At 42.5% G+C, this 12,212-nt stretch overlaps 1 protein-coding gene across 2 annotated transcripts in view; it reads left to right on the top strand.

Annotated features, from left to right (window-relative positions):
- Positions 1-12,212, top strand: part of NUP214 (nucleoporin 214) — a 232,051-nt gene that overhangs the window by 186,510 nt on the left and 33,329 nt on the right. For both annotated transcript variants that reach the window (XM_029612981.1, XM_029612982.1), the window contains exon 30: positions 5,809-5,879. In XM_029612981.1, the coding sequence (XP_029468841.1) occupies positions 5,809-5,879 (71 nt within the window). The remainder of the gene's footprint in view (positions 1-5,808; positions 5,880-12,212) is intronic.

Consider the following 12,212-nt stretch of genomic DNA (forward strand, 5'->3'; position numbering starts at 1 on the left):
CATCAGGTCCTGTAATTTGTGCGCCGAGATGACATCGAAGGGACGTCTGCTCCGGATGGAGAAGATGGAGCACCTTTTCAAGATTCAATTGCTCCCAACAGCATCGACGTCCGCCCAGTCATCTCCCTCTGGGTCGATACGTCAGGTAATCCTTAAAAAACGACTTCCAGGTGAGGCCGGAGATGCTTCTACTCCCTCCCCCTCGCCATCGTCGAAGGCGTCCACATCGGGCAGTGAGAAGTCGAAAGAAAAGCATCGACATCGACGCCCGCACACCATCAAACCGGTGCCCGCCACGTCATCGATGGAATCGGCCTCCTCCGCTAAGAAACCTCGGCTGAGTGCGGAGTCTCAGAGGCCTACGATTCCAGGGCGATCCCCAACGATACCAGTGCAGGGTACCGTACCTCCTAAGGGCTGTGAGGAGGTACCGGCATCGCCATCACTGCCTCCCCCCATAGCTGCTCTGATTCCATCAGCTATGCAGGCGGAACTTGATGGATATATCCGTCAAGCAGTTCGACAAGCACTCCTCGACACGATGCCATTACAGTCATCGGCACCGACTTTGCCATCGACACCAGCTCCGGTGCCATCGGAGCAGTTACAGTCGATGCCTATGTCACCATCGATTCAGCCACCGATGCCATCAGTACCGCTCTCGATTCTGGCGTCGATTCCACCGATGACTCCGTCGATGCCAGCCTCAGAGGTATCTCTTTTCCAACCTCTGATGCAGAAACTGGATACTTTAATCGATGCCATGTCCAGGAAGCTGCAAGACATTGACGAAGAACCCATTCCAGGACCTTCAGGAGTTTCTAGGCCTCACCAGCCACAGTCTCCTCTATTCCCAACAATCCCAAAGGTTCCACCATCGATACCTGCTAGGCCACTGCCAGTGTTGCACCCAAGGGATACGGGTACAGATACTGACACAGATATCTCTTCAGAGGAAGATATGCTTTCTGAACCATCACCTCCCAAGGACCGTAGAAAGTCTCCTCCGGAACACTTATCATTTTCCAACTTTGTAAAGGACATGGCAGAGACTATCCCTTTCCAACTACAGTCTGAGATAGATTCCAGACAAAAAACACTGGAGGTTCTTCAATTCGTAGATCCTCCAAAGGAGATTTTGGCTGTGCCAGTGCATGAAGTACTACAGGAACTCATGTTCTGAATGTGGGAACATCCTGGATCACTTGCATCGGTCAACAAGAGATCAGATGCGACGTACCTGGTTCAACCAATTCCTGGATTCCAAAAGGCTCAGCTACCTCACCAATCGGTGGTAGTTGAGTCCGCTCAGAAAAAAGCTAAAAGAGTGAAAACTCACTCCTCCATGCCACCAGGAAAGGATAATAGATTCCTTGATAATTTAGGACGTAAGGTATTTCAAGGATCTATGTTGGTATCTCGAATTGCAGCTTATCAACTCGTCATGAACCAGTACCAACATAATCTCTGGAAGCAGGTCCAGGAGCTTACCCAGACCCTCCCTGATCAGTACCAGGAAGCCTTTTTTCAACTGGTGTATAAAGGCCTAGAAGCAGGCAAGCATGAGGTTAGGGCAACTTATGACAGTTTTGAAACGGCATCTCGTCTGTCAGCTTCAGGTATTACAGCTCGTCGATGGGCCTGGCTTAAGGCATCAGATCTGAGGCCAGAGGTACAAGAGAGACTGGCCGACCTTCCTTGTCTTGGAGACAATCTTTTTGGAGACAAGGTAAAAGAAGCAGTCACCACGTTAAAAGAGCATACAGAGACTCTAAAGCAGCTCTCCTTAATACCTTAGGAGTCTCAACCTCCTTCCAGGAGACTTCCCAGACGGGATACAAGGTATCCATATTACCGCCAATGATGCTACTATCCTCCAACAAGCCGTGCAAGACCATCTCGCCCAACTCAGCATCCCCAGTCTAGACAAAGGCCTTCCAGGCCTCAACCCCCTCCTCAGACCGCATCAACATCGGGGTTTTGAAATATACTCAGAGAGCAGAAGCCCATCCGTCAATCCACTCCCACACCTACCAGTAGGAGGTCGCATGGCCTTTTTTCATCACGCCTGGACCTCCATAACAACAGACCAATGGGTACTTTCCATTGCAGCTCACGGATACCGATTGGATTTTCTCACTGTACCAAAAGACACTCCACCAATCTCCTCTTGGACAGTGAACCACCACTCCAAACTTCTAAAAACAGAATTATCCATCCTTCTGAGAGCCAGGGCCATAGAACCAGTTCCTGGGCCTCAGCAGGGCAGAGGATTCTACTCCCGCTATTTCCTCATTCCAAAGAAAACAGGAGGCCTACGTCCTATCCTAGACCTCAGAAATCTCAACAAATTTCTCAAAAAAGAAAAATTCCGGATGGTATCATTTGGCACCATGCTACCTCTTCTTCAAAAAGGGGATTGGCTCTGCTCTCTAGATCTTCAAGACGCCTACGCTCACATTCCCATCTTTCCTCCTCATCGCCAATACTTGCGATTTCTGGTCGAAGGACAACATTTTCAATACAGAGTGCTCCCATTCGGCCTAGCCTCAGCACCTCGAGTATTCACAAAGTGTCTGGCGGTGGCGGTGGCACACCTCCACAAACAAAAGGTGCATGTATTCCCTTATCTAGACGATTGGCTCATCAGGAATCAGACGAAAGAAGGAGCTCTCAGTTCCCTCAAGCTCACAGTCAACTTGCTTCACTCCTTGGGGTTTCTCATCAATTATCAGAAATCCCATTTCACACCATCTCACCTTCTACAATTCATCGGTGCAGATTTAAATACCATCATAGCAAAAGCATTTCTTCCAAGAGACCGTGCCCATACACTCATTCTCCTGGCACATTCTCTCCGAACTCAATCTCGAGTCACAGCTCATCAGTGCCTCACACTCCTCGGTCACATGGCCTCCACAGTTCACGTCACTCCCATGGCCAGATTGACCATGCGACTAATGCAATGGACACTCAAAACACAATGGATTCAAGCCATTCAACCATTGTCCTCTCAAATTCAAATAACTCAAGAACTGTGTTCTTCCCTCCTTTGGTGGACATCAATGAACAATTTGCTCAAAGGTCTACCTTTCCAGCAACCAGTTCCACAAGTAACATTAACTACAGATGCGTCCACTTTAGGTTGGGGAGCGCACATTGGTCATCTAAAGACCCAGGGGATGTGGACAAAGACCGAAGCCTCTTTTCAGATAAATTTCCTAGAGCTTCGAGCTATACGTTATGCGCTGCATGCGTTCAAGGACTGCCTTTCACACAAGACAGTTCTGATCCAAACAGACAACACAGTAGCCATGTGGTACATCAACAAGCAAGGGGGAACAGGTTCCTACCTCCTTTGCCAAGAAGCAGCACAAATTTGGGACTGGGCCCTAGATCATTCAATTCTTCTACGGGCCACTTACCTAGCAGGCATCCACAACATAATAGCCGATCGCCTCAGTCGTCAGTTCCAACCACACAAGTGGTCCTTGGATCCAACAATAGCAACCAAGATCTTTCAATGTTGGGGTCAACCAACAATAGATCTCTTTTCATCCCATCTGAACTACAAAGTGAACGATTATTGCTCCCTGCTACGGCAGGAGAACAGCCTACCAAAGGACGCCTTTGCTCGCCATTGGAACTCAGGCCTGCTATACGCGTATCCACCAATACCACTCATAACCAAGACTCTAGTGAAACTGAAACAAGACAAAGGGGACCATGATACTCATAGCCCCATACTGGCCTCGACAACTATGGTTTCCCACACTGCTAGACCTCACAGTCAGGAATCCCATTCGCCTGGGAGTAGCTCCCAATCTCATCACTCAGGAACAGGGACGGTTGTGCCATCCCAACCTTCAATCCCTATCCCTGACAGCATGGATGTTGAAAGCTTGATTTTACAACCACTCAACCTTCCAACCACTATATCTCAAGTGCTTATAGCATCACGTAAACCTTCCACTAGAAAGAATTATTCCTACAAATGGAAACTGTTTACTTTGTGGTGCACTCAGAAATCTATTGATCCTTTCACTTGCCCCACTACCTCACTACTAGATTACCTATACCATCTTTCAGACTCTGGTCTTCAGACTTCATCTGTACGAGTACATTTGAGTGCAATCTCAGCTTACCAAAACAAACTGGGAGACGCACCTATCTCTACACAGCCTCTCGTCAGTAGATTTATGAAAGGTTTAACTCACCTTAAACCTCCTTTCCATCCCCCAAGCATACAATGGGACCTAAACGTAATATTAACCAGGCTCATGCGTTCTCCATTCGAACCCATAGATACCTGTGACCTAAAATTTCTTACATGGAAAACTGTCTTCCTCATAGCCATTATATCAGCTAGAAGAATCAGTGAACTGCAAGCACTTGTCACATACGAACCTTTTACAAAGTTCCTACATGACAGGGTGGTGCTCCGTACTCATCCCAAATTCCTTCCTAAGGTAGTCACGGAATTCCACTTGAACCAATCCATAGTTTTACCAGCATTCTTTCCAAGGCCTCATTCCCACCAGGGAGAAAGAGCCTTACATACCTTGGACTGTAAGCGTGCACTATCTTTCTACTTAAACCGCACTGCAGTCCAAAGGAAATCCAGTCAACTTTTTGTATCTTATGATCCAAACAAACCAGGTAAAGCAGTGGGTAAACATACTTTGTCAAACTGGATAGCAGATTGCATACAGTTTTGTTATGAGAAAGCAGGCCTTCCTCTTCAAGGGCGAGTAAAAGCACATTCAGTCAGGGCAATGTCAACCTCAGTAGCACACCTTCGCTCTGTACCTATTCTTGACATTTGTAAGGCGGCAACATGGAGTTCTCTGCACACCTTTACAACTCACTACTGTTTAGACAAAGAAGGAAGACAAGATTCAGCCTATGGACAATCTGTCTTAAAGAACTTGTTTCCAACTTAATCCCAACTCCTACTACATCCAACCTGCTGTGATTTTCGGCTGACTCGTTTACAACAATACTTCACCATTGTTTCACTACAAAATGACTCAGCCTGTAGCTTGCTAATCACCCATATGTGAGGACTAGCATCCTGCTTGTCCTGGGATAAAGCAAAATTGCTTACCTTGTAATAGGTGTTATCCCAGGACAGCAGGATGTAGTCCTCACGAAACCCACCCGCCACCCCGCGGAGTTGGTCCGAAACGTTTTATTATTTTATTTTTTGGCTAACGCTAATTGCTACAAAACAGACTGAAGGGAGACCCCTGTGGCAGAAGAATATCATGGCATGCTCAGTAGGCACTCTGGGTGCCAGTCAAAAGTTTCATAGAAACTTTGACAGAAGTTTTTCCGTATAGGGCTCCATTACCGATGTCACCCATATGTGAGGACTACATCCTGCTGTCCTGGGATAACACCTATTACAAGGTAAGCAATTTTGCTTTATATGAGATTTCTCTCAGAGTAGTGTTTTCAAATGAGTTAGGTTTTTTTCTGCCATAGTATGTGCAAAATTTTCTTGCAAGTCGGGGTATGTTAGATCTCAATCTCTCAGATTTACCACAAGTGCTCATTTTAGGGTTCTAATCTGTCCTTTTTAAATAAAGGTAAGAAGAAAGCCCATTTCCAAGGTAAAACAAAGTTGAGTATCAGAGGGTGAGATTTCCTGCTGGATGGATGCAGTGAGGTTGAGATTTTTTGTGTGTTTGTGATGTGAAGGGGGCCTGTTTTTAATCATTCTGCCTGTGGAGCTAGAGAATCTGCGATTGTTCTACACAGAGCATTTATAATACTCTGTGCTAATGTTTCTCTTCTCCCTCTCAGGTTTCGGTTCCGGTGCCTCTGGTTCCCTCTTTGGTCAGTCACCGAATGTCGGGACAGGGGGTTTTGTCCAGGTAAATAAGGCTCTTTATTTCTCTAACTGCTCCCTACCACCCCTCTAATGTGTCCTTGCTCCCACCGTTTGTGCCTCATGAATGCAACCAATAAGAACATGAACTAACTGACTTCTGCTTCTTCTGTCCTGGAATAGCCTATTCTGAGTATATGGTGGGGGGAGATCGCATTAGAAATATTTCAAGTAAAAATATTAATCTTCTCTTTAAGATGTGCACAGGGCTTCTGCCTGAATCAAGCTTTCAGAGTGGGTGATATGGTTACAGCTCCCAGACTGTTTTCACATTGCAGTTCTGAAAATAGTAACATCCTGTTTTATAAATTCTGCTGGCCAGAAAAGTGCAGAGTCATTAGATCTCTTTGCTGTATTGCATTTTATATATCTCTTTATTTTAAAATACACCAATGCACAAAAGCAATATTTGTGATCAGGATATGAAAACATACAATCTTTAATTACACAAATAACACAATACTTCAATAAAAAAAAATACATCATAAATATATATCATAATAGAAATAATGATATAACAAAAGTTGGGAGGGAGAACCCAAAATCATGAAAAATTACTATGAAACTAAGGACGAGATTATCTCTATGTCCAGTACCTCCCCCAGACCCAGTCATATCTCTTTCTTGTTCTTGAGTGCATAGGAAATCTGCTCCTTTACTGCTATTCCAGTTAATACTTTCCTCCAATGAAATAGTGACCGTGTACTTTTCCAATAGAAAGCTATCCTAATACAAGTTGCATGAAGTAAGTGTGAAATCAGTTTTATAATATTTTTATGACTATCCTGACACACTCACTTCCCCAAGAGACACAAAGGGCCTGATAAGTTTAATGAGGAGTTAGTGATAGCTTAAATATCAGTTTGTACTTGTCCCCAAAAGTCACTCTCAATAACACATTCCCACCACATATAAATGTAGGAGGCAGAAATCCCAGATCCTTGCCAACAGAGAGGACTAGCTCCACTAGTTACTATCCTTAACAAAAGGCATGAGGGTAACCTGCATGGAGGGGCAGTTGCTACCCTTAACAGAAGGTTTGAGGGCATCCTGCACGGAGCAGCATCTGCAGCCCATAAGCAGCTTGCCGGGCAGACTAGATGAACCATTTGGTCTTTATCTGCCATCATTACTATGTATGTTACTATGTAAAAAAAAAAAAAAAAGGAAATGTGTACATTCTGTATAGCAGGTGGTACATGAATTCTCTATTTTTATTACATAAATATAGTTTTAAGTATAACACACCATATATCCCTCCACTCATCTTCATCCAGAGTAAGACCTAAATCATAATTCTTTATGAGGGAGGCACTGGTTTCTAGCGTTTGGGCCCCATCCTGAAGATATCTATATAGAGGAGAAATCATCTTGGAATGAGAACACCATAAGGTGAGAATATTTTCTAGACCTGTATGTGCCCTCAATACTTCCATAGTCGTCCCGTCCCCCCCTAAGTTTGTAAATGTCCATATGTAACTTTAGAAACATGAGTATAAGTGGAGATTCCATGTTTGTCTTGTAAAAGCTCAAAAGATTTAAAAATACTGCCTTTCCAAACTTGATACATAAATTAAAAACTTTTGCCATACCAACTCCCCATATCTAGTGACATTATGGTTAACTGTGGATTTCTCTATTAAGGAAGAGAGAGGTAAAAGCACCTTCAGGTTCACATCTAGCAATTTGTTGGTAACAAGCCAAATTTAAGGGTGTGTGAAAGCACTGGACTTTTCCTGCCAATCTTGGCCAAAATAGGCAATCCTGAAGGTAATGTAAGTAAGGCAGTTAGACCATGTCCTTCTGATGTGACTCTAAAGCCAACCAAACGAGTAGAATCACTTTCAAACCACCCTCTAATCCCAAGCAGTTGAGAGCAGTCAGATGATGAAGTTGTAAATGTGGAATGTCCAACCCACAGCAGTCTGTAGGGTACATTGCAGTGTTGTCAAGCTAATTCAAGGTCAAAGAAAAGAGATGTTTCCACTACACATTTTTTAGAGCTTTCTGGAGGCCTGTGCAAGGTAAATGCTGGAAGAGATATAATAAATGAGGAAAAACTACCATTTTGATCACATAAACTCTTCCCAACAATGATATAGGGAGGTCTGTTCATCTAACCAAATCTAAATGTAATTTCTTAAGGACTGCTGGATAATTTAGTTTATAAAACTCTGAAACATCATTGGAAACATAAATACTTAAAGGCCTGAGGTAGTTTATGGAAAAATTACCCATATTTGGGGGCATCTTTTATTAGTCCAACTGGAAGCAATAAAGATGTAATATAATTTATCTTATAGCCTGAACATGTCCCATAATCTAATAAAACAAGCAAATTTGGGATTTCAACCTCTAAGAAATAATAAAATATCGTCTGTGTAGAGAGAGATTTTGTGTGTGGTAGATGATGCTGTATTGCACTTTGAAAAGCCTAGTTACAAATGTTGTGCAATGGATCATGTTTACTGATTCCTCCCAAGCCTTTTCCTTTGCAGTTTGAATGTAAGGTAGTCTGTTCTCTGGTGTACAGTGCCTGGCTTTCCCCAACACCTCCTGAGAGAAACCCTTAGAAATGTGTGTGCATGTCATCCATCTCTTCCACCATCTGCAGGAGGTAGATTACTCTGAGTCAACTCTTTTTTAACTTTATCCTTTTGCTGAGTGCCTGCCTGCAGAAGTGTCTGAGGTTAAGAGATAATGATAACTCCTCATTTCCTTCCTGTAATGCCTCTTGTAAATGGTATACAACTGCCAAGCGGTGCTGAACTGGTGCCTTGTCTTACCATCACATCCCTTTTTTGCTTTTTAAAGAGCCCCTGCCATGTCTCAGAAAATCTAGCTGCCCAACATGGTATGACTCTGGTGTGCTTTGTATTTCCATCCATGTTACTATGGATTAGAATATAGACAGCATCTGCAAATATCGCACCAGACTGATCCCTTTACTTATAGGAAAGGAAGTGTATGATGGAACCTGTACTGCTGCTGCCTGGGCATTGGTGTGTGGGGAGGGAAACTTGCACTATTGTTGCCTGTGTTTATCCATTCTGTGGTAGGGCTGTCTGAATGTATAAGGAGAAATGTATTCTTACCTGATTATTTCCTTTCCTTGAATCCTGATACAACATTCTAGACATGTGAATCATTCCCCCCTACCAGCAGATGGAGACAGAGGATTCAGCCTTTCCTGTGATATCATGACAAATTATACACAGTAGTGCAGCCCAGTAAAAGCCAGTATTCTCATATCAAAGCAATAGAAGTAGCAAAAACTTTTATCAAATTCAATTTTATATATATATTTTTTTTTAAAGTAGCTGTTGGACAAAGTAGAAGGATCCTTTAAGAATGATTCTCTCTCCAAACCCCAAGAGGGAAATGAAAACAAAAAAGAGAGATAAATACAGTGGTGGAAAATTGACCCTAGAATCTCCTCAAAGGAGAACAAGTTTTCTGAAAATTCTTGGGACACTTTTAAAATACAGTGCAAGTTAGAATCTTCCCGGGTGGGTCCTGGACTGGTGTAGCAGGATACAAGGAAATTATCAGGTAAGAATAAATTTCTCATTCCTCATCATCCTGCTATACCAGCCCAGACACATGAGAAAGTACCCAAGCTAACTAACCTGGGAGGGAGACACTAGGGCAATTCTGTAGACTCTAACTCCAAAATTTGTGTTGTCCTTTTTATGAATATCCAGTCTGTAATGTTTCATAAAGCAATGCAAGGAAGACCAAATGGCCACCTTGCAAATATCTTCCAGATCTAGGGTTGAAGATTCCACCCAAGAAGATACTTGAGCTCTCGTTGAATGTGCATGGAGGCCTTCTAGAACCTGGCAACTTCTTAATAAATAAGCTAATGCAGTCGTCTTTTTGGCCCACCGAGCTAAAGAATCCTTAGCGTGGATCATCCTTCTGTGAATCACCAAATAATCTATTAGACTTTCAAAATAGATTAGTCACGTCCAAATGTCTCAGCAGTACCTGATTGACCGGCAACAATGCCATGATGATTGTCCTGAGAGAATGCTAGCAGTGAAATTGTCTGATTTATGCAGAACACAGAAACCACTTTAGGCAGAAAAGAAGGTACCAGGTGAAAAGATCTTGTTTTCTCTTCAGACTCTGTAATGGATCCTTGGAAGATAAAGCTTGTAGTTCAGAAATATACCTGGCTGAACAAATGACCACCAAAAAGACTACCTTCAGCAAAAGATTCTTCAGAAAAGCATGCTTAAGTGGCTCAAATAGAGAACTCACTAGAGCTTTGTGAGCCAGATTCAAATTCCATTGGTTGAAAAAGAGTTGAAAACATTTTAATCCCGCAGGAAATGATACATTCAGAAGGGGGGGGGTGACTGAAACCCCTTGACCTATACCCCTGTAGCATGAGAGCACCACCATTTGCCCTGTGCCCTAAGTATCAGCTGGACAGGGGTATCTTAGGACACTGTTTTTGGGTGTCCCCTACTATTCAATCTTTTTGGGAGAAAATTCATGGGTATTTGTCGTCTTTGGTGGGACGAGCAGTAGTTTTCACTCCTGAGGGTATCTTTTTTATATGATCCTCTTTCCAGGTTAGTGGGAAGGACAAGGGTCTTTTGATTAGGAAGGGTGTGTCTGCTTGCAAAGAAGGCCATTCTTTTGCAGTGGCAAGAGCAAGATCCTCCAAGTGTTTTGCTTTGGCATAACAAATTTCATGCTTATATGCAAATGGAAGATCAAACTACAGTGCAGTCATTTAAAAGCAAAACCACCTTTATTAATGTTTGGTATCCCTATCTTCAGCGTTTATCTCCTAGGGCCAGAAGTGAGGTAATCAATTCTTCTTGATTGTGTATGCTGACATGGTAGCGCTCACTGATGTACATATTCTGTATTGCTCTTTTCAAATATTGGAGGGGAAAAATTTTGTAAATCTGTTTGAACAGTCAACTGTGTTTTGTTGATCGTTCGGCATACCTCAAAGTCCTGTATGTCAAATGTATGTATATGTTATTTTTCAATACAGTCTTAAAGTGAAAGCACTTGGCATTGGTGGTTATCCATTAAAATGGTTTGCATCTTATCTTAATGATATATTCCAACAAATTACTATTGGGAATCACTCGTCTAGCTGGATCAAAGTTCCTACTGGGGTTCTGCAAGGCTCTGCCTTTTCAGCAGCCTTATTTAATATATATCTAATTCCAATGTGTAAACTTTTGGCAGGTCTGGGATTTTCTTTTTTCATTTATGCAGCCTATATTCAGTTTTTGGTTCCCATAAAGGATATAATTTCCTCTGCAATGGATTATTTGAAAATCTGTTTGAAAGCAATTCAATGCTGGTTTTGAATCTTTCCAAATTAGAGAGAGTTTCTGTTTAGAACTAGAGGTGTCCCTGCAAAGCTTGAGTTTCTCTTAAAAGGTCATACAATTAAGATAGCATCAGAAGTGAGAGATCTTGGAGTCATGCTTGACTCTAGGCTCTCAATGTCTGCTCATATTAAACAAGTGATTTGAACTGGATATTTTAAAATCCGTATGTTGAAGTTGAAACCACTGTTAGAACCCCCAGACTTTAGGCTTGTTGTGCAATTTTTGGTTCTGGCATATTTAGATTGCATTTCCCTTTTGCTTGGCCTTCCTGATTCAACAACAGGCCAGTTGCAGCTCTTACAAAATTCAGCAGCCTCCTTACTATCTGGAAACAAAAGATTTGATCATATTACTCCGGTCCTTATGAAATTACATTGGCTGCCTATATCTTTAAGAGTCCTTATGCTCATTCATAAATTAATTAATCAGGCAAACACCCTATGGCTTGGTGCAGCTTTGAGAATATATATCCCCTCACAAACATTATGATCACAGAACAAAGGGTTGCTGGAAATTCCATCAATAAAAACAGCACATAGAGATCGAACTTTCTCCATAGGTGGTCCTATTCTACGGAATAATATGCCAGAATCACTGAGAGATGAACTATCAACTCCTCAGTTCGAGAAAAACTTAGACCTTGCTATTCCAGAGACATTTTGGCACACTAGCATCTTAGGCAGATGTAGCGAATAGATGTGACTCTTGGGCACAATTGAACAGTTTGAAATGTATTTTTTTATTTTGTTTGTTGTTTTAGACTTTATGCCTGTATTTTAAGTTTGCAAACTGCATTGACGTACTATGATTTTATCGTATATAAGTGATTGTAAATAAATAACCACTGAAATGTACTTGAGCATCTCCACACAGAAATGCAAGATATGTAGCCTGCTGTTTACTCCTTTCAAATTGAGGGTCGGGTCTGAACGAACAACTTTGAAACCATGAAA

Source organism: Rhinatrema bivittatum, chromosome 8, assembly GCF_901001135.1.
Source record: "Rhinatrema bivittatum chromosome 8, aRhiBiv1.1, whole genome shotgun sequence".
NCBI lineage: Eukaryota > Metazoa > Chordata > Amphibia > Gymnophiona > Rhinatrematidae > Rhinatrema > Rhinatrema bivittatum.